The 23,235-nt window shown below is 38.1% G+C and overlaps 2 protein-coding genes across 3 annotated transcripts in view; both read left to right on the top strand.

Moving 5' to 3' along the window:
- The first annotated feature begins 1,134 nt into the window (after nt 1-1,134).
- samsn1a (SAM domain, SH3 domain and nuclear localisation signals 1a) lies at nt 1,135-6,482 on the top strand. 2 transcript variants are annotated; one of them, XM_067365927.1, is made up of 8 exons: nt 1,135-1,309; nt 1,755-1,835; nt 2,042-2,167; nt 2,969-3,075; nt 3,154-3,310; nt 3,417-3,635; nt 5,406-5,556; nt 6,052-6,482. In XM_067365927.1, the coding sequence occupies exons 1-8, from the start codon at nt 1,253-1,255 to the stop codon at nt 6,153-6,155; spliced, it is 1,002 nt and encodes a 333-aa protein (XP_067222028.1). In that variant the 5' UTR covers nt 1,135-1,252; the 3' UTR covers nt 6,156-6,482. The 2 variants fall into 2 exon arrangements, with proteins under 2 accessions (XP_067222028.1, XP_067222029.1); XM_067365928.1 differs by having other exon boundaries at nt 1,137-1,309; nt 2,969-3,074; nt 3,159-3,310.
- Nucleotides 6,483-15,305: 8,823 nt separating this feature from the next.
- hspa13 (heat shock protein 70 family, member 13) overlaps nt 15,306-23,235 on the top strand; it is an 8,904-nt gene continuing 974 nt past the window's right edge. Inside the window, exons 1-5 of the mRNA XM_067366222.1 lie at nt 15,306-15,859; nt 16,464-16,804; nt 16,884-17,097; nt 17,320-17,487; nt 20,915-23,235. The exon at nt 20,915-23,235 is cut by the window's right edge and continues 974 nt beyond it. Coding sequence (XP_067222323.1) covers nt 15,835-15,859; nt 16,464-16,804; nt 16,884-17,097; nt 17,320-17,487; nt 20,915-21,483 — 1,317 coding nt within the window. The 5' untranslated portion in view covers nt 15,306-15,834 and the 3' untranslated portion in view covers nt 21,484-23,235. The remainder of the gene's footprint in view (nt 15,860-16,463; nt 16,805-16,883; nt 17,098-17,319; nt 17,488-20,914) is intronic.

Raw genomic sequence — 23,235 nt, 5'->3', positions numbered from 1 at the left:
CAAGCCAGAGGGCCAATCGTTTACGCGATGATCACGTAAACGATTGGCTGATGTTTTTAAGGCCCCACAGATGATGTATATTAATATTATTCCTTTCAGTGCAACTAATAAATTGTCTTTTATCAGTTAGTAAAGACAGTTTCAAGTAATATTGCAAAAATGTATAAAACAAAACATCCTCTTTAGCACCTTTAAGTAAAGCAATAAGTGTTTGTGGATGTGAGGGGTTAGTGTGAGGTACTGATGAATTAGTGTGGCATTTTGATTGGTTGTGTTTGAAAAAGGAAATTAAGATACTTCCTGTTAGATTTTTGTGTGTTACATAGAGAATTGTGTGTTGTGTTTTGCAAAAAGTGTTTTATGAAATTAATGTATGGTATGGTATATTTCTTTTCTTTCATATACTGTGTAATACTGTATCCACAACCACAAATGCTTACAGTTAAAACTAAATAGTTTGGTTTCAATCTTTAGTGTTTACCATGAATTTTTCAAAAACTCTCTGCCAATTACTTTCTATCTTGTACAGAAATGTAAATAGAAGCTCATGAAAGAATAACTGGATATATGATATATCCAAAAATAGAACATTATGGCAAAGGTGTTTACAAAACAAATGTTTTTGTCTGAGACGTGTTTGTGATATTTTGAATGCAGTGCTTCATTTTGCTTTTTGTGTGTGCAATTCTTGTATTTGTGTGTAAAGTTTTGAAAAAAAAGAGGCAAAGTTTTGAAAATATGTGTAAGCAGTTGAAAAAAAACTGTAATAAGCGTTCACTTGACTTTATAGTTTTTCCTATAATGTGAAATAAAGAATGTGACATTAAACATAAAAGTTATATACAAGACATAGTTGACACAGAGATTCTTGCATCTATTCCACAATCTGAGGGCCTTCATAAAACCGATGTGGTGCAAAGAGGGTCTGATTATGTAAAAAGCACCTCCACGGAAATTCTTTTTTTGTGTGTGTGCCACAGAGTCCCAGTTTGTGTTACTCGAAATGACTGTGAAGTGGTGAACCACAAAATGCAGACTCAAGCATTCAGTGTTTTTCCCCTGTAAAGCTGATGCCTTGATAAAAGACAGAAGAACACGCATTGCCTCACATCCTGTGTGATTTGAGGAAGTTCTTGCGCTTGGTTGTTCTGCTGAAGCATTGCATTTTATACACTTGTGGAGCTGAGTGGTAAAACCGCTGGTTTCAGATTAGAGGTTCATTTTAAGAAAAAACTGAACGCACATCAAGGCGATGCTTCAAAGGGCTGCTTCAAATGTATCGGACAAACCTAAAAGTCTTAAACCTAAGGTAGGTTTTATTAATGTATCTTGATTGAGGTAATAATTTGAAGGTGATATTATTCAGCGTTTCCATATCCCAGTAGATCCGACACTGGAGTAAGAAAACAACCTGACACCACCTAACATTACCTAACAAGTATTACTGGCTTGGCTCTAATGTTACCTTAGTTTGCTGTTGGTTTGAGATTACATGGATTTTTAATTTAGATAATTATTTTTCTGGGGAAGAGCTGACAGGTTCTGAGCAGATTAGGAGTCTTTCAGTGTTTTTATCAAATTGAAAACATTACATAAAATTGATGACATGTCAAGTACTGTTTAATGACCTGAAATTTGATGACAAGGACAGTATAATGACCATTTTTGTTTTATACAACGTAATGTACAAACATAGCATGTGCCTTGATGTTATATTTATTGTAAACACGCTCTGTTTTATTTACCTGACACAGCGATCCACAAGTTTTGGGAGATTTGACACATTCAGAAATCAACACTCCCCTTCCAGACTTGAGGAAAATGGAACACCTGAGGTAAGAAGAATTTGGATGAATAAGACACTTTAATCTGCTCACGAGGAGGTTATGCCCCATGATGATGCTATTTTTCATTTTCATAAAAACATATTTTTCACTATACCCTTAACTGCGAAACAATCAGTTAAAATTGTCTAACTGACTACTGGGCTTATTATATAAAAAAGTATTAATAAAAAATGTTGTGTTTGTGTACAAAACAGACAGATGAATCAACAGCAGAGAACTGTGAGAAACCAGGAAGTTTGGGAAAAAAGATGAAGGCCATTTCGATGACTATGCGTAAAAGGATGGGCAAGAAACATGTCAAATCCTACTCTGAGGACATGGTGAGTCACAATGCAAGTTCCTCTGATGATTACTGAAAGTTATTAGGCAACTCGGTTTTTCATTATACAAAATATCAGCAGTTTGTTCAACCGTATAGAGGAGACTGGGGGTTGGTTAGCACATTTAAAAAGATATATCATTCCCCTCATTAGCCTGTTATTACTAATAGTATTATTTGATCTCATCTTATAAGGCTTATAAGTCTTATATCAACATATAACTGGTTTCCATATCTATTAGTTAACATTTATATATTTTAAATTTCAATCTCTTAACATTTTTTGGCCCCATTTTATATTAAGTGGCCTTAACTACTATGTACTTACATCAGAAAATAAGTACAATGTATGAATTGCAAATCACTTTTGCTGCTATTGAGGTGGATACAGGTAAGGTTAGGGACAGGTTTGGTGGTATGGGTAGGTTTAAGGGTAGGGGTAAGGGTTAAGGGTTGGGTCAACAGTGTAATTATAAATGTAATTACAGAAATTTATTACAGATGTAATTACATGCAGGTGTTTTTAAAAAAAAGTACAATGTAAAAACATGTATGTACACAATAAGTGCATTGTATCAAATGATAAATTTAAATGTAAGTACATAGTAGTTAAGGCCACTTAATATAAAGTGGGACCCATTTTTTTGTATAGAAAAATAAAATTCAAAGTACCTAATCACCCAGAAATTGATCCAAAAATGACGACTCAGAAAACCAACCTTTGTAGCTATCCAACCCCAGTCCTCATTATCGTTTAACCTGCAGAATAGGAATATCTGGACTAATATTTTGATTGGTGCAGGGTGATGACACTGAAGGAGAAACAGAGAATGCGACTCCAGCAGAGAAGAGCTCGGACCGCACCAGCAACTCATTAGAAAGCCTCTACAGTGGACAGAGCTCGTCCAGTAAGGATCTACACACATGCAACTGAATTAGGAAGTTATGACATTGTAATCATACTCTTATTGTTTATATATTTATTGGCTCAGGTGGTGTGACCAGTAATTCAGATGTATCCAGTAACAGAGACAGCCTGAAACTGGAGGAGGAAATAGCATACACGGGGAAGTTCTGTGGGCGAGCCAAAGTACATACAGACTTTGTTCCCAGCCCATATGATACAGACTCCCTCAAACTGAAGGTCAGATTTAAAAAAAAAAAAAAAAAAAGTTGTGCTTTTTTATTAATGCTTGCATCCAGCTGAATTAATTGGCACAAATTTAAAACATGTTGGTGGTCTTTTTCAGGTGGGAGACATCATCAGCATCATAAGTAAACCACCTATGGGAATATGGACCGGAATGCTCAATAATAAAGTGGGAAATTTCAAGTTTATTTATGTGGATGTTCTGCCTGAGAAAGAGAAGGAGGAAGAGGATGAGGCCCCAAAAATAAGACCTGTGAAAGTGTGCCAGAAGCCACGACCAAATACACTTCTGGAGTTATTAGAGAGACTTCATTTAGAGGTATAACCTGACATAATGGAGATATAATATATTTTTGAAGTTTTATTATGTGTAAATAATTAGATTATGTGGTTTTTATAATCAATTAACACTGCTTTTGTCATTTTTTTTACAAGATGAGGCAAATTTGTCACCAGAAAAGTAATTCAGTTTAACCAAAATTTCGGTTTTACCAAATGACACTTTTGGTTGTACCGAATGACAATATTTTCAAACAATGCTAACAGGCTGATATCTAGCTAGTTAGCTTCAAACATTTTATATTTAGTGCAAGTTTTTAAAATATTACAATATTATCCATGTTTAAAAAAAGGTACAGTGCTGTCACTGGGGCGGTACCCTAAGGTACAAAGGTAAAAAGGTACATCTTTGTACCTTAATTACCCCTAAATGGTGCATATTAGTACCTTAAAGGTACATATTAGTACTTTTAAAGTGCATATTTGTACCTAAAAGGTACATATTAGTACCTTTTTACCTTTGTACCTTAGGGTACCGCCCCAGTGACAGCACTGTACCTTTTTTTCTGACAGTGGAATGACCTGATGTTTCGGGACATGCGTATGAGCAAATGAAAACATGAATTTTTCAAATAGTTAAAAGAGAGTTAGTTACTTTGCTTCATGACCATGTGGTCCTTTGCAGGTGTCTGAAAGATGTTACATCCTGTCACATGACATTGACTGCATGACTTGATCCAAAATGGTTATATTGGTTACTCCGAATGACATCAATGAAATTCATTTTTCTGGACATTCTTTCTCATAACAAAGCAACGACTTCTACACATAATTTTAATACCATTTTGCACTATGTTGATATATGATGCTATAAAATCATGCCAGAATAAAAAATCTATACATTTATTATATTTTAAGATATTAAGAAATTAATCACAAATGAAGTGGCTGTATTGGCCTTTGGACGGTTAAACCGAATGACCTTTTGACACTTCAAAATCTTTAAAATACCTTTACAGATAGCAATAAAAGAGATCTAGTTGTACTACCTTACATACTTTGGATGTCATATCTTTGTTTTTTATTATAATTAAGGCCATTGGACAAAAAAATTACCCATCACGTCACTATAGAAACATCACATCAAAAATAAATAAATAAATAAATAAAAATAATAATAATAATAATAATAATAATTTAATGTCACTATCTTCACCGCACACTGATTAGCTGCCACAAGTATTGTTATTGTTAATTATAACTAAAACAATTAAAAAACGTTTTCGGTAATTGTATTAAAGCTGAAATATATATATATGTTAGATGAAAAAAAATAGAAATTGCCTTGGCAACTAGATGAAATAATTTTAAGTATAAAATAATATATAAATAATAAACCTAAAATACATTAAAGCCAATTAGAATTTTTTTTTTTAAATAATAATAAAAATGACAAAAGCACATGAAAAAGTCTTTATACAAAATGACATAATTTAAACTAAAATTAAAGTGAATATAAAAAGCAAATAAAAAATATTAATGAATACTAATAGTATAGAATAATACTAACTTCCTGGATATTTTGTTTCTCATATATATGAACTTTTCTCAACATTTTGACACTCTCACCCTATGTTCCACAACATAACAATGCTAAAAAAATAAATAAATTCCAGTAGCCTTTCTATGCCAATGGACATATGTTTAGAATCAAATGCACCAGATGTAATTCAGTCAATTTTTCATGAAAAATGTCCATGAATTTAGACCATTTGCAACTTTTTAATGCTTAAAATCTCTTTTGTCACAGGAATATGCATCTTCTTTACTCTTGAATGGCTACCAGACAGTAGATGACCTCAAACACCTGAAAGAGAGGCATTTGATTGAGCTGAATGTGACTGATCCAGAACACAGACGCAAGTTGCTTGCTGCATCAGACTGCCTCTATGTCACAAGCAGTGAGTGTCAATACAACCAATTTGACTGACAGCTGTGGGCAAAACTTTGTTTTTTTCTGTGTCCATCTCAGGAAACAAAACATTATGTCAGCAAGCTTCAAGAAGATACTGCTATCTTTGCATTGTCTATTTTTGTGTTTGGATGAAATTCTGCCTTTTTGAAATACTAGAGTTAGATTGCAAGTCCTGTAATACTGAATGTCACAACCTTATCTGTTTTAATTTAATCCATAACGCTCTGTGCGGTCAGGAACAGACCTTTCCTGGATTAATTGCTGTTTGGATGTGGGCTCACTGTGTGAGCAGGTGGCACATGGTTGGGCTGCTCTTGCTGATATGAGAGTGGGATAATAACCAGGAGGACATACTGCCATTTAATTAACATTAATTTAATTTGGGTTTTTGCGCAAACGCAAATATGATTTGATTGGCAGAGATTAAATTAATGAGCAGGAGTTTGTATGAGAGATATAACCTCTTTGTTTTGGCCTACAGAAGACGAAGAGGGAGAGATGAAGGGCGGTGAGGAGGAAGACGAAGATAATGACTGTCTTAGAGACTCGGGTTGTTTTATTCCAGCAGAGTGTCCTGACAGTTGAGAAGCACTCACTAGTTAACTAATGTCTCTCTCCTGATATAATTTAATAGTAAAGCTACAAACAGACACAGAACTCAGTAAATATGTTTTCTTTTTTGTTACAATATGTGTTAGTCTTTCATTTAGATGTACTTGTGTTTTGTATTTACACATTTTTGTTCAGCTTTGTGTTGATGTAACCTTTTTCTGTTCAATGTAGATGTTATTTGAACTTTCATGCCAACAGTATTTGTGTGTAAGGAACTTTTACAAATGTTTATCATGACTGTCTTGTATATAATATTATAAAAAATAAATTATTTATTCAGCAGATTTCTCTTGTTTCTCATTTGGAATACACATCGAAAGGCCTGCTGCTAAATTCAGACCATTAACTTTCCATTTGTTTCTCAAAATACCTGTTTGGTTTTGGTGGGTGTTTGGACAAGTTTCCAGATGATTAGTAGTCCCGTGCTTTCAGTGATGAGGTTTAGTTTCAAAGCATTTTCCAGTTGATACATAATACGCAACTCCCCTATTTGAGCAGCAGGCTAATATATATTGTTAAAGGTGAAATATGCAATATTTTTGCAGTAAAATATCCAAAAACCACTAGGCCAGCGTTATATATTTTGTTCACTTGAGTACTTACAACATCCCAAATGTTTCCAACCATTTGTAAATCGTGAGAAAATTGCAATTTTAACCAAGGCTCCAGGACGTGTGAGGAGTCGCCTGTCAATTGCGTCAAACCCGCATTACCCTCGTTTTCCGGTTTTATTTTGTAGAAACCATGGAAACACCAAAGACGCTTTATTACATGTTTTAATAGACAAGGGAACATCTGTTTTTTTTTAAATATATATTTATAGACAGAAAACAAATTGTTATTATATAGCTCAATACGTTTAGTCTTTTTTTTTTTTTTTTTAGTTACCATCATGTTTTAACAATAATCACAGATGTCTGTTGATTTCTGAGACGCAATGGAGAAGCAACACAATCAGGTGTTTATGTTAGAATCCTCTTACCACTCAAAACGAAGTGTAAACATTATGAAAGTTTCAACATGTGAGCAAAATCAAGACGTTTTTTAGGGTGGGTTGCTTTTGAATGCAAATGAGCTAGTGCTCCCTGCCTGCAAGCTCGCTCGTCATTCCAATACACTGAGGCATAATACAGCTAACAGTACAGCTAATATAACTCACAAAATGGATCATTACAAACTATTTTTGATGCAGCATATAACATAGGTATGGCGTGTATTTTGTGGATGTTTGCTAAAATTCGATTCTGAATGATTTTGATAGCGTGCTGGATGGCTAATGTGGCTAAAGCTACACACTGTTGGAGAGACTCAATAAGAATGGAGATGCATTTATGAAATTATACAGACTACACATCCACACGCCACAAGAACTGTCAGTTTGTTTGTTTTCTTCTATCACGTGTTTCTTTGTTTGAGTTTCTCGCCACAATCTGTTGGACACTAATCATCATCATCACAGCTGATAGTCATTTGAGTTAATTCGTATGTGTAGTTTAGTTCTGTTGGTGTGTTGGAATATGTCGAGTGGGTGCTGGTGTCCTGTGATTCGCCGCTCACAGTGAACATCGTCGACGATGACACCAGCTCCACTAGCTACCCAGTGCCCAGCCAACAACACCTCGACTGAGGGGATCGACAGCCCGAGCCCACCGCAGGCAACGAGAGCCACTCCGCCGCGATGTACAAGTCAGCACACACAAGAGTGACCGAGCTGAACATCGCCACGGAGCCTGAGCGACGCGTGCCTGACCAGGTGTGTGAACCGGCTGCCTCAACCATCGCTGAGGGAGTCTTGGTGGAGTTCGACGGGATGGAAAGAAGCCCCGACCACCCCCCCGCCGCCACTGAGAGTGAGTGTTCGGCCACTACTCTGGGAGAATTTTTTTTTGATGATGGAGAGGTTGTTTTGTTATGCCCTCTGTTACCCCCCCGAGTCTGTCTGTTATGTTTCAAACTGTTTGGTTCCGTCCAGCCCTGAACTGTCCGTCCCCCCGCTGGTTCCGTCCAGCCCTGTGTCTCCTGTGCTCCCTCCCAGCCTCCCTCATCCACTACTTCTCCAACACACCATGGACTCTGTTTTGTTTTTTGGACTTTCCTCTGCTCCACAGTTTTTGCCTCAATCCCCAGCTAATCCTGTTGTCCCATCATCAATGCCTCCCATCAGTCCCTCAGTGCTTCCTCTCAGTGGTGAGGCTACACCTCGGGTCCTCTGGGAGTCATCTCTTCATGGCTGTGAGAAGCCCTTTGCTTCGCCCTCTGCCTCTGCATGCTCCAGTCCTCCTTGATCTGTCGTCCCAACTCCTGCAACTACGCTCCTTCCTCCCTCGATGTTGGCAAAGATCATCTGACTTTCAACCTTGCAGGACTCCCTCAGTACGTCGGCTCCACCTGGGTTGGGCATCACTACGGACTTACGGGCCGGTCGCTGCTCTCCGGCCCTTCAACCCTTTGTCTTCAGCCAGCTCCTCCCTCCCTCAGGCTCCGCCTCCACCCTCAGTCGCTCCTGCTCGACTTCAGCCCTCCGGAGCTCTATACCACCATCTCGGGGGGTCGTCACTGCGGCTACGACGCGGCCGCCTAGATCTTTGGAGTCCCTCCACTATATTGGCTCTCTGGCTTCACGGTGAGCTCCTTCATCGGTGTCTCCGACGCCTCCAGTCGTTCCCATGGTGGCGCCAGTGAACATCTCTCCATGGCTCCTCCATCCTGCGCCACTGCCATAGGACACAGTCTCAGCTGTGGCCTGGGTCAGCATGCAACATCTGCCTCTGCTCAAGGCTCCACCCTGGATCACTCCACCATCTTCTCCACCTTGGACTTTTGTTTCCTGCCTCCTCCCAGTAGGCCGTCCACCTTCTACATCAGCATCTCTCCATCTCTTCTCAACGGTGCGAGGATATGTCACATCCACATGCCACATGAACTGTCAGTTTGTTTGTTTTTCTGTCACGTGTTTCTTTGTTTGAGTTTCCCGCCACAATCTGTTACTATGGACACTCATCATCATCATCATCACAGCTGTTAGTCATTTCAGTTAATTCGTATGTGTATTAGTTCAGTTCTGTTGGTGTGTCTTTGTTGGGTCTTGTTTCATGTAAGATGTGTTGGTGTATGTTCTGCTCTGGATTCTGTGTTTCTCCCTGTGGATTATCAAGTAAAGACTTATTTAACTTTACTCTTCCTCGTCGTGTGTTTGATACACCACCGTTACGTAACACTACACGCATTTTTGGGTTAAAAATGAAAATAACGAAATGGAATGCAGTAAGAAACAATGCTAGTACTCTATGTTCGGGCCGATTACCGAGCTCGGAGCCCTCCCCCCGGACAGCGTGCCAAATACTTTTACCAATTAATTTACCTGACTTATTTGTAAGTGTGAAATCGTGAAAACCAGCTAAGACCAGCCAACCTGCTTAGGCTGGTTTTAGCTGGATTTTTTGGCAGGGATGAGCTTGGGGACGGTCGTTCTTGAATGCTGCTATCCTGCAGAATTTTGCTCTGACACAGCTCACCTTCCTTCACGTAGCTTTAGTAATCCTGAAGACATTCAAGTGTGTTTGTTCAGGGTTGTAGCTAAACTGCGGGACAGCTGCTGATGCTGCACTCCAGTAACAGTGTTTGCAAAAACAATGGCGGTGCCATGGGTGGAAACATACAGATTCAGGGGGCGGTAATATTATAATAAGATCCCCTTCCTACGTCACAAGGGGAACGAAATCAGAACGGCTCGATTTGTCTCATGCTTGCAGAGAAAGGCTTACCAAAACAAAGTTACTGGTTTGTCCTTTTTCACATTTTCTGTGCTGGTAGATGCATCAGAGACCTGATTATAGCACTTAAACATGGGAAAAGTCAGATCGATGTGACTGCAGTGGTTCAAACTTAATTTCATAAAGCAACGAGAATAATTTGTTGTGCGCAAAAGCAAAACAAAAATAACTTTATTCAACAATATGTTCCCTTCTGTGTCATTCTGTTATGCAGTTTATGTCCAGCACTTCCGGGTTCCACGTCAGAACGTTGACTCATTATTGGCCGGCTCCTGTGTCAGCATCACACGCATGCTTTGTGCTGCTCACATGAACAGCTTCGGCCAATATATAGAACCTGGAAGCGCTGGATGAAAACTGCATAGCAGTTTAAGTGGTTAAGTTGTTCAATTGAGAAGTCAGACAGCTATCTGATTTCATCAAAAATATCTTAATTTGTGTTCCGAAGATGAACGAAGATCTTACGAGTGAAGAATGAAATGAGGGTGATTAATAAATGACAGAATTTTTATTTTTGGGTGAACTAACCCTCTAATGCATAAAATGAAATAGACCACTCACTTTCTACAAACCTCAATTATCAGTTCCTCTTCTTCAACGCTGACTTTATTTGGGCTTTTTACAGTAACTTCAAACTTAGGCAAAACTAGAAGTCAATACGGAGAAATTAGAATTATTAGTAGTCAAATTAGATATTAAAGGTGCTAAAGAGGATGTTTGCGCGCTCCAGTAACTTTCCACACTCCACAGGCGCCGCATGCAATGTTTTTGTCAGGAGACAGGAGTAACAACTGCAGATTATGAGTTACCTGCGGTGAGTCCGACATAATGAATCCACTAAGTGTGTGCGCGACTTTAAGTGTAAGACCGATTATGAATGTAAATTGATACTTATGACTGATCGCGCTCAAACGCGTCCAGTCAGAGCCAGTTGCGTTAGGTCTGCGAATACAATTGGTGTTCAAATTCCATGTGAAAGCCTTCAGTTTGTACATGCCTTGACGGGCCTCTGGGTTTAATTCATAAGAACGCTGCAAAATCCACCTTGTTGAAGAAACATTTGTCCACTGACCAATCCGGTTACCTCGACTATCCTGTTTAATACCAAAGACACAGTGCAGATATTTAGTTAGAGTCAGCTACATATATCCTGACTGTCGGTGAAGACATACTGAAAACCCAATAATTGCAAATATAACAGAATTTCTATAGTGTAAATAAGATTTAAAATGTGCATTTGTTACAACTGTACAGAAGATGTTGTGTTCTTACCTCAAGAACCACTGTACTATACTGTAAAAGAGCAAATAGTAATTAAAGATTAAAAGCCGAAAATGTGTTTATTTATTAAACATGTATTCAACAATGCAAGAGAAAATGAGGGCAATAAAGATAAAGATAAACACATCATACCTGCTGATCAATGGGTGCAAACTTTGTATCCATGGTAACAACTCTGAAGTTCACTGTAAAATAGAAATGCGTATTTAAAAAAAAAAACTTTTAACGTCTTCAGCTCCTATGTGAAGGACAATGCTTACAATCAATATTGTGATCAGGGTTTAGATGTCAGTGACACCAGCATTATTTACTGAGGTTTAGCCTTTGAAACATTCCCCGCTCACCTGTCTGTCCTGGAATATAGATGGGTTTCTCAGTCTGGATAAAGGTCAGAGGATGGTAAGGCTTAAACATTACTTTTCTCTCTTCAGTCATCTTGAAAGTCTCTCCCTGAAGGTCGACCTTCATTTTCTGCACTGATTCTACTTCGACCAGAGGAGCCTGATGAGAAATAATATCCTGTATTCAAAACCTGCCGTCACAAAAACTAGATGCATTATGGTGAAACTAACATGTTTGATTGTATAGTCATTATCTTGTGCACATTTTGATGGCAGACCTTGAAGTCAAAGCAGCGATGAAACTCTTCCTCAGCTTTCTCCTGCAGCAGTAAAGTGCTCTACACCATGAACCAGATGAATGTTCATGACAAGGCTTTCATTAGGCTTGAGAAGACTTGCACACAGTTTGGCCTCAGACCCCGACTCGATCACTGCAGGAAACGTCACCATGAAAGATCTGTCCAGAGATAAGGTCATACGATACTGCCTGAGTAGTTAGATACAAAAAGTAACATAAAAGATTAAATGAAGTGAAAATCATTACAGTTCATTGGCTATTGATTTTAAACCAACGGATGGGTTTGTCCATATTTGACCCAAATTTGGGTTGAAACAACCCAGCATTTTTTAGCGTGTAGGTGTAGGGCTGAGCAAATATGGGTAGAAATATTTATTGCCCCAGTACTTCAGAAATCCCTTTAAAAAGGAATACATGTGAATTAAACATGGCACAATGGCCTTTATCATCACAGTATGCTAATGCCTATCTAGTGCGAGGGATTCATCAATATGCTGATTGAGGACTGTTGGGACACTCCAGGCACAGGATGGTTCTGTTTGGAGAGACAGAGTCGTTTACACCTCAACACACCTCATCTGTACCATTTGCTTCACATGGCATATATGCTTTCAACTACATGCTATTTATCTACTAGTGTTTTCTAACTAACTATGTCATGTTTGGTCTCATCTGACAGCTTATAAACTGACCTGAATGGTAGTGTAATTATTGGAGACATTGAAGTATCCTAATGTACAATCTAGGTATTGCTTAAACATGTATTGAGGAGAGTATGCTAATGTACTTCTCCCCCTCTTGATCACCACCCATTTGCCATATCTTGTGGTTTCCTGTCAGTTGGTTTTGGTGTTGGTATTCCACTCATGTATAACAATGCTTTTCTCAGGGTATAAGAAGGAAAGGTAACTGATTTTCAGGGAGAAAGGCTTTAACCCCTTCCACACCATTATTTGTTACAATTAAGTTTTCTATACAGTATTTTGTTCCATTGTACTGTCTGTATATTTAAATATGTAACATAATAAATAACTTTGCCTGCTTTAAAGGTTTTAAGAATCTTTCCTTTTGTAACTGATAATGTTGAAAACTAAATTGATTGTAACTTTCATTATCTAAACGTTTTCCTATCAATTCAAAGAAAGACTTTTACCTTTAATGAATAAGATGTAAAAAAAAACCCAACAACTTTAATGGAGTCAGATTAATTATATTGGAATCAGATAAATAACCTAATTATACACGTCATCCTTCAACTGCTTTTTGTTTCCGATTATTGGTTCAAAATAGCAGCGTAAGCTTCCAGCCTTACATAGGCAATGCAGTTTGAAAACTTGTGCTAAATATTAGCACTACTAAAGCCTTAAAGGGTTAGTACACCCAAAAATGAAAATTCTGTCACGCTCATGTCGTTCCACACCTGTAAGACCTTCGGAACACAAATTAAGATATTTTTGATTAAATTAAATCCGATGTCTCAGTGAGGCCTCCATTGACAGCAAGATAATTAACACTTTCAAGGTCCAGAAAGGAAAGACATCGTTAAAAAGGTCGACTTGACTGCAGTGGTTCAACCTTAATATTATGAAGCAACAAGAATACTTTTTGAACGCAAAAAATAATTATAAAAAAATAACGACTTTAATCAACAATGTCTTCTCTTCTGTGTCATTCTCTTACACAGTTTATGTCCAGAGCTTCCAGGTTTTACAACAGAACGTCGACTCATTATTGGCCGGCTCCTGCATTAGCATCACGTGCATGAGTCCTGCTGCTCACATGAACAGCTTTTGCCAATACTGAACCACTGCAGTCACATCGACTGTTTTAACGATGTCTTTAGTTCCTTTCTGGACCTTGAAAGTGTTGGTTAAATTACTGTCAATGGACGAGTCATATACCTCTCGGATTTCATAATGAACCGTTATGTTTTTATTACCTTAGAATGAGCTATTGCTATCTCATACACTGTGGGTCCCCCCTCCATGTCAAGTCGCCATTACGCCTTAAACAAACACTCTAAAAGTGCATTTTGTCTCTAAATTGTTTTTTTTAAATTGTTCTTGTTTTTAGAGGCAGCTTGCATTGTCACTACGTAGACTATGCACAAAGTAGTAGTAGTAGTAGTAGTAGTAGTAGTTGTCTGGTTTATGAGAAGCAGAGACTTTGTTAGAAGAAAGAAGAAACCTCATTGCTCTCTCAGATGACGACATGTCGGCCACCGTAGCTTCTCCGAAAGGGAGGGGTGCAAGGGGTGCACGCCGTTAGTTTCAGTTTGCAACCTCTCTGCTAGATTCCACTAAAATTTACAAACTTCACCTTTAAAAGGTTTAATTAAAGGTGCTAAAGAGGATGTTTTGTTTTATACATTTTTGCAATATTACTTGAAACTGTCTTTACTAACTGATAAAAGACTATTTATTAGGTGCACTGAAAGGAATAATATTAATATACATCATCTGTGCACGAGGTAGGCCCTTAAAAACATCAGCCAATCGTTTACGCGATCATCACATAAACGATTGGCCCTCTGGATTGTCAATCACTGCCATGACGTTCCTTGTGAGAGACAGTAACTTTCCACACTCCACAGGCGCTGCATGTAATGTTTTTGTCAGGAGACAGGAGTAACAACTGCAGATTATGAGTTACCTGCAGTGAGTCCGACATAATGAATCCACTAACACGACACAGCGAATGCCGGTGGTAAACACTCGTGTTCCAATACTTGTGCACGAGTTTTGGGAGGCGTTCCCTTGAAATGAGCTGTGAAGGAGGGGGGTTGTTCTTACGCATGCGCTCATTTCAAAAACTCACTAACAGTCTTTGGTTTCTCAGTCGATGAAAAGATCCTCTTTAGCACCTTTAAAACAATAAATTTGAATGTTTAAATTGCAACCATGCATTTTTTGCATTATGGTAACAGGTCTCCTGATTTATTTTTTAGTGATTTATAATAATTACTAATACACAGCCTTTTTTTTTTTTTAAGACAGTTCCTATCTACTCCACTGAGTTTAAAAACTCAAAAGTTAATGCATTTATGGTGTCATTATATACCAAGATATTTAAATTTTTATTATTTTTTTATGAATTGCATTTGCAGTTAAAATAGATCTGTTGTGCTTTTTTTTTTTAGTAGAAAATATTGATTACGTCAGCCCTCCTCGCGCCGTGGTGAATCGCACTTCAAAGGCCGCTTTTCCCCGTTTTCTCAAGAACAGAATACAGTGCATACAATGGGTACATTTAATATAAATATAATATACATATAAATATTATTTAAATGTCACTTTGTCAATGAAACAGCCTTTCTGTACAGCTTATTTTTGTGATGTAACTTAAAAATGAAATGCATAAGTTGTGTACATTGTAGACCTGGCAACCCTCCACTCCAAAGCCCCACCCCTTTCAATGAACTCCGAACGTGCGCAGCCCCTGAAGGGACACAGCTCCGGTGCGTTCACATATCGTAATTACTGTAACTACGAGATTCTGGCTCGTAAAAAGCGTTCACGTCCTCGTAGAGCTCGTAATTACAGCTTGTTTGTAAGCTGGGAGTTTTCTGAAAGCGCCCAGATGTACCACGTAGCCGCTGTACCACCTGACCTCTGTAGATTCATTTAGGCGTTGATGATGGTGGTGCCATGGAAAGGACGGTGAACAGCTCCGAATACAACATCACGTGTTATCATTTCAAGATTCCGGTAAATACGAGGTGGCGTGGACGTATGAAATTGTGCAAAAGTCCTCTTGCGTTTCAAAATGCATTTTGGGAAATGTAGTCAACAGCATACATAATTCCTCTCACGTTGGAACAACGAGGCTGATGAAAAGAACTACAACCCCCATAAGACCAACAGCTCGTATAGGGTTGACGTGTATATGTTCGTACTGTCGGCGCAGATACTGAATGAACATCTCTTGTACAGTTATCCGTAACAGACTGTGCCGGAGACATGGCTGGAGAAATGTCAATAATAGGTGAGTGTTTTGAACTAATGTACCCGACAAGATATATGTCAAAATTAACAGAATAACCCTTCGTGTAGCCGTTAGCTAGAAACAGAACTGACGCACCTGGCAAGTCCCAAATGTACGTATAGTCTCAAATATGATTGTACGTGGATAACTAATTTGATTTTAACCCAATCGGACAGATGGTTATCTTTTCTACCTTGTGACAAAGCAGTCAGCATCAAACATCAGCGGATTACTTTTACAAGCAATTTAAAGACTTTCGTTCTTTATACTACAGAATGTGACCGCGACTGTCTCAACCTAGTTAGCTAAAGACAGCATTGTTGGACATCAACTTAACGTTGTATGGAATATTGTTTAGATAGGCACTGTACCAAAAGACACTGGTCTTTGCCATGTTTTTATCCCTACATACCATGTTTTTGGACATATATCATGTTATCCTTTGAAATGCTTATGAACAGAATAAACATATGGTAACCATACATATCAAAAATCTTGCTATTGCCATTTGATACTGTAACACAGTAAAGAGAGCTAATTGCCTGATTTTACCATTCTTTTCTTTTCACCAGTCATATAAATATATTTTTTTATGTCCCTACAGGTTCTGTAATCCTGGCTTTATTCCTAGCGGGATATCTGGGACAGCAGTACCTGCCTCCTCCGAAGCCCAGGGTCATCGGGTTAGATCTTGGGACCACATTCTGCTCTGTGGGAGTGTTTCACCCTGGCACAGGCGAGATTGAGGTTATTGAAGATGACAAAGGTCGCAAAAGCATCCCGAGTGTGGTGTCGTTCACCCCTACTGGCGTCTTTTCTGGACACGAGGGCCAGGAATTGTCTGACATAAATCCTCAAAACACAATCTACGACGGCAAGAGATTTATAGGGAAGATTTTTGACAAAGAGAGTTTAGAGAGAGAGGGTGCACGATACCCGTTTAAGGTACACATTTCATATGTTTCATATGTTCTGTCATTATTATTGAATTATCTCTGACATTATTTTTTTTACTATTTTACAGGTGATATTCAACAATGGGAGTGCAGAATTCCTAGTCTCTACAAACGGCACCTTCACAGTTACTCCTGAATTCATCGGATCCCGTCTTCTCCTCAAAATGAGAAAGATTGCGGAGAAGCAACTGGGAGTTCCTATTAGTAAAGCCGTCATATCAGTACCGGCAGAGTTTGATGAGAGGCAAAGAAACTACACCATAAGAGCTGCTAACCTAGCTGGTCAGTTTACTTCTCGCTTCTTTATTTAATGTTTTTAATGTATTTCTATGCTATTGACAATGGATCTTTTTTTACACATAACATTTTGCTGAAATTCCGCTAATGTGACCTCACCTTTTGTCAGTGACAACTAATATCATTATAAGTAGCCTGTTGATAATGTTCTGGTTAAAATCTATAATAGTTGAATGATCAATCACTTTGTATCTCCTCTTTATCCAGGGCTGGACATTCTGCGGGTGATCAACGAGCCCACGGCGGCCGCAATGGCTTATGGACTTCATAAGGCAGAAGTGTTTAATGTGCTGGTGGTGGATCTGGGAGGAGGAACACTAGATGTGTCACTTCTCAATAAGCAGGGTGGCATGTTCCTCACCAGAGCAATGGCAGGTGAGCATCTGTCAAAAGAGATTTTTACTATGGTAGATATATAGACGGGTTTCCTGTATACAAACAATGCTGGATGCGTGCGCATTCAGGGGGCAAAACTGCTAAGGAGTCTTATGCCAGAAAAACCATGGCTTAATGTACTAAGACAGTGATATTAACAGACCAAATTCAGTAAACATCATACTAATACACCATACTACGTACATAAAAGCAGTTGAGCGCAGAATATGAATTAAATTTGTTCAATTACGCATTAAGCGTTTTCCTCCCATAGAAAACTGTTATAAAGAAAAAGCTTATCGTCGCTTAATGTAGCATACTAATATTAAAAGATAGTGATATTAAAATATAAAATTCTGCACAAACCAATGTTTCTGTATAGTATGCTTTATTAGTATAGTGTTTACTAAGTTTAGTCTTTTAATGTCACTGTCTTGTACATTAAGCCACATTAAGCGTTTTCTTTATGGGAGGAAAATGCTTAAATGTGTCGCGTTCATATTTATGGGCTCATCTGCTTTTCTGTACATAGTATGCTTTATTATTAAGGTGTTTACTAAGTTTGGTTTGTTAATAACGCTGTCTTAGTAAATTAAGCCACGTTAAGCTTTTTCACGTTTTTAAATGCCCCAAGTTCTGCATGCACCTCACGGGAAGTAACAGTCATTTATGCTAAGAAAAGAGGTGGATGCAAATCTCTGTGTACCCTACAACATCTGTTCTGCCGAATTATTTATCACCATTAATGAACCCCACAAAGAATATTATATCGTTTTTAAACAGTACTTGCAGTTCTTGGCATGTAACGTTATGCAGAACTCCGAATAACACCTGTAGAAGATTGTAATGTTAATCAACCATTGTAATTAACGTAGATTTCACATTGTTTGTTAATTCTTGTTGACTCAATAATAAACTGGCATTTCAGAGTTAGATTGTTTGTTTCATTTGCATATTAATATAACATTATGTAAAACGTTAGCTGACTAGTAGGCTAAGTTATAATGTTAGTCATCAGGTCTCGAATGTAATTGTTCAACTAAGTTCGCTAATCATAAAAACCTGATATACCCTATGAACTTACCTGGTTTTGTTGGTTGTTGAGCCTTTCTATCCTAAAATTATATTACTGTAAACATAATGTACAAGACATGAGACTTGTGACAGCTAGCTAGATGTGTGGCAGTGAGGAAATGGATAGCATCAATTACTTTAGAAGCCGATTATATTAAGATATTAACTCTCAGTAATGGTGAGACAATTGCTTTAGCCCCCTAGTTGCACGCGTATCTCTGTGATGACGTTGCACTGAAACCCGTCTATATTTGTGTGGCTATTAATTGGCAGGATTGCTTGGCGTATCGCGAACAGACTGAGGGGGGGCCCCACTTCCTCTAACTCGCACTGGGCCCGGCACCATGCTTGGGATGGCCCTAGCTGGCAAGCAATTTTGCAAATTTCCACATTAATATTGAATTCAGCGGATGTCTATCCACATTAATGACTATGGCATTGAGATTGGCTGATCAATCAAAATATTTTATATTAGCTTATTTTGAGTCTTTTGTTTTAACTAATTTTGCACTTACACCACACTTATTCATAACCAGTGTACGATAATTATCGTATTTGTATGATAATTTTGACCTCTGTACGATCAATAATGAAAAAAATCCCATAATGTACGATAATTTCAGTATTTTGTGACGCTTAAAATGATGGTAGTTCTAACCAGCTCATTGATCTAGCTGTGTGGATCCTAACTTGAACTTTGTGGCACGTCTTCCATCTCATCTCATGTTACGTCTTCTCGGCCAATCATCGTGGAGAATGACTCTCTCTCTCTCATGAACACAAGTTAACGTTCCTGCCGCGGCGCTTAGGTCAGATCAGAGCCGTAGAAAAACAAAGATTAGGACTTAAACCACTGTTTCTAAATCTAACCCATGAGCAGTGAGTATCAAGTCACTGAACGATCTCTGATCTCCTGCGACCATATTTAACGGCTCTTGGTCAGATGTTTGTTTCCCACTTAAGTACGCGTACGCCTAATTATGCATTGTGGTAATTTGCAGTTCATGTCAAAAAGTTGTTGGTCTTTAGATAAATAGCTGTATTCTGTACGTTTGACTCGTCATGTCACCTTAATTTATACAGTGCTTTTTACAATGCAGATTGTGTCAAAGTATAGCTTTACAGAGATTGAGGGAACATAATTTTTGGCTGTACAGCAGCTAAAATAGCGTGATTGTCCAGCTTAAGTTAGTTCAGTATTGATTCTTTACATTGTAAAAATCATTAGTTATTAATTTACCTAAACTAAAAAGTCGTGTACGATAATTTTCTTCCAAATACGATAATTTTGAGCTTCTGGTACGATAATTGGACATTCCCAATCTGGCAACACTGTTCATAACCTAATAGTGTTATATAAGCACACTACTTTTCCATAAGCGCCACCTACTGCCAAACAGTGAATTTGCATTGGTGCCTGCCATTTTTGCTCAAACTATTATATATGCGATATATAATAGTTTATACTTTTGACTCATCCCTTATCTTAAAAATGGTTTAAAGGATAAAATGTGAGGAATATCACTTTATAAAACATAGTTTTTTGTCAACAATAATTAATTCCCTTACCTGTGTTGTGTCTAAGTCTGTTCCCCCTATGTTTCCTATGGACTGTCTAACCCTACCAGTAACCTAAGGGGAAACATAGGGGGAACAGAGAGAACTTCAACATTAGACCTGTCCAACAAAAACATGAAACTGGTAAAGAACAATAATAAGTGCGTTGCGTGTGTTGTTTAATTTTTTTGCTCTTCGCGTCGCCAAACAACACTATGCTACTAGCGTATCTACAGAAGTGGCAGCCAATGAGCTTGTCACGTCATTTCTTCATGGCCAAATGCATTGATTGAGGGGAGTGAGCCATAATACCATGCATAATTAAAACACTTTATATAGAAAACTGTTCTTTCAATAAAAAACCTATAGAAAATCCTGTGTGGGTATACAGAATTAAATGTCATGCAGCTTTAATTTCTTGTCAAAGTTTTTTCTAGTTAAGCTTCGTTCTACAGTTGCCTAGTTATTTTGTTTCGAGTGTGTTCTCTCTAAAAGGTTTTTATTTCAATACTTTTCCAATCATCACAAATGATTTATGGAAAATTATTGATATTCATTGTCTAGAATGTGGAGGTAGGTAACCTGGTTATGCACTTTTTATTTAACACACGTTTTTTTCCCCCAGGCTCAGTGGTTTGACCTCAGTGGGTATTTAGGTTACAAGCTTTTTGTAATACACTCTCATTGAAACCTGACACTGACATTTAACTAACACACATGGAAATGGTGCCACATCAGGTGCACAACCCTCATCCTGTTTCAGCACGTGAATAACACATGGTCTTTATTTCCATAGGTAATAACAAGCTTGGAGGGCAGGATTTCACCCAGCGTTTGTTGCAGTACTCCATGGAGCGAGTGCGGCAGCAGTACGGCGTACCCCCTACTCTTAAAGAAGACATCCACCTTCTCCGACATGCTGTAGAGGCCGCCAAACTCAACCTCACCCAGGACCCTCAAGTTCATCTCCAAGTTCCTCTTCACCTGCAGACAACAGGAGAGAATGGAGCACAAGAGGAAAAAGTCATGTTTCAGGAGAAGCTGACGCGGGAACTCTTCGAGGAGCTCAATGCGGATCTCTTCCAGAAGATTCTGGCACCTATCGAAACCGTCCTCACAGAGGGCCATCTAGAGAAAGAGGAGGTGGATGAGATTGTCCTGGTCGGAGGATCTACGAGGATCCCCCGCATTAGACAGCTCATCAGTCAGTACTTTGGGAAGGACCCAAACACCTCCGTCGACCCTGACCTGGCTGTGGTGACCGGGGTGGCCATTCAGGCAGGCATCATGGGCGGCTCTTGGCCTCTCCAGGTCAGCGCGATTGAAATTCCCAATAGGCACCTTCGCAAGACCAACTTCAGCTGATCGGTCGAGAGACTTGAACTGCTACTTGGGCATTTGTCATGTGACTGTTCTGTGCCAACAAACCAAAAACTGGTTAAACGACATTTGTTTAATGTCTTTGCTTCCTTAAATGCATTAGCTTTGCAATGAATGTGGGCCAAACACATTAATGGTTACTAGAGCATTTGTTCTTAATATCTGGAGTTGTTGGCCCAAATGATAATTTGTATGTTTATCTTTAGAACAGATGCAGAGTATTTATTTAGATCTTCATTATATAAATAGCGTTGAGAGAATGTTTTTCTCCTGTTTTCCCGAGCAAGTGCCTGCTTGGGACGATATCGGTTAGTTCATTGCCATCTGTGTGCCTAACTGGTACTAACTGTGCAATAAGTCTTTTACAACTGGTTTTGGCAGGTTAAATGATGTTGTATTCAGGAAGCAGCTGTTTGTATATAACTGAATAATCATTCCAATCTCAGCTATTTATTTATTTATTTTGCAGAGGCTAGCTATCTCATCAGCTAGCTGTTTTTGTCTACTGGAGTTTTGCTTGTGCCTTTTTATTATTTCCACATTTAAATGTGTTTGATTGACTAAGCGTAGTCTGATTTTTATTTTATTTTTAAAGACTTATCCGAGTTTTTGTTTTTCTAATAACGTTAAATATTATTGTAGTAAAGGGTAACTGCCGACGGTTAAATACAAATCATCTAAAATGTACCAGCGTGACCAAGGTGGTATTAAAGGGTTGGTTCACCCAAAAATTACATTTCTGTCAGTAAGTACTCACCCTCATGTCGTTCCACACCCATAAGACCTTTGTTTATCTTCGGAATACATAAGATATTTTTGATGAAATCCAAGAGGGTTTTTTTTTTATCCCCCATTGAAAGCACAGAAAGGTACTTAAGACGCCATTAAAATAGTTCATGTGACTACAGTGGTTCAACCTTAATTTTATGAAGCGACAAGAATACTTCTTGTTTGCAAAATCAAAACAAAAAATGACTTTATTCAACCATTTATTTTCTACCCTGTCAGTCTCCTACGCTCAGGCTCTACATCAGAACACTGGCTCAGTATAAAGTCGTTATTTTTGTTTAATTTTGGACGATTTAACAATGTCTTTAGTACCTTTACTGACCTTTGATGTGGTAATTTTGTTGCTTTCAATGGGGGTTAAAAAAAAAATCTTAATTTGTAATGACACAATTCAATTTTGGGTGAACTAACCCTTTTTATAATAATGTGAATTAGAAGATATATATCATGCTTAAAGTTTCACATTCTCAATTTTTCGTCCATTTAAAAAAAGTGAAGTATATTTAACCATATGGACCAAAAAAGATACTAAACTAGCTTTTTGTGTTTGCCTATTCTGTTTACGTGATTATGCAAAGTGTGAACTTAGTTTAATGCACTTTACACACAGAAGTCCAGAACACAGTAAAGAAGTCAAAAGGAAGAAGAGTTATGATACATTTATAAGTGTGAGTGTTGTGAATGCATATCCATACCTGTACTCTTTTCAAAATATTGAATTGTTATAATTCTATTTTTGTAAAAGTCCTGTACCGTTTCATATTTGTTTAAGCACAAGATCTGGTTTCTGTGTGTCATTAAAGTCCTTTAACTTTTGCTACTGTGCAAAGAAATACAAACACTGTAAAAACTAGTTTTTTTATTTTTATTGACTGACCTCTGAAACACATCATAAAAACATCAACCAGCACAATTGTTCAGCCCTGTCCTCTGTGTGACAGCACAACA

This window comes from Chanodichthys erythropterus, chromosome 17, assembly GCF_024489055.1.
Source record: "Chanodichthys erythropterus isolate Z2021 chromosome 17, ASM2448905v1, whole genome shotgun sequence".
Classification (NCBI taxonomy): domain Eukaryota; kingdom Metazoa; phylum Chordata; class Actinopteri; order Cypriniformes; family Xenocyprididae; genus Chanodichthys; species Chanodichthys erythropterus.
Note: the sequence above shows the minus strand (reverse complement) of the source record. Positions and strands in the feature narration are given on the sequence as shown.

Excerpts from the sequence above, each read along its gene's own strand:
- samsn1a (XM_067365927.1), top strand. The coding sequence starts at position 1,253 with ATGCTTCAAAGGGCTGCTTCAAATGTATCGGACAAACCTAAAAGTCTT. Across the intron at positions 2,168-2,968 it reads AATCCTACTCTGAGGACATG|GGTGATGACACTGAAGGAGA; the intron begins GTGAGTCACAAT and ends TGATTGGTGCAG. Across the intron at positions 3,311-3,416 it reads CAGACTCCCTCAAACTGAAG|GTGGGAGACATCATCAGCAT; the intron begins GTCAGATTTAAA and ends GGTCTTTTTCAG.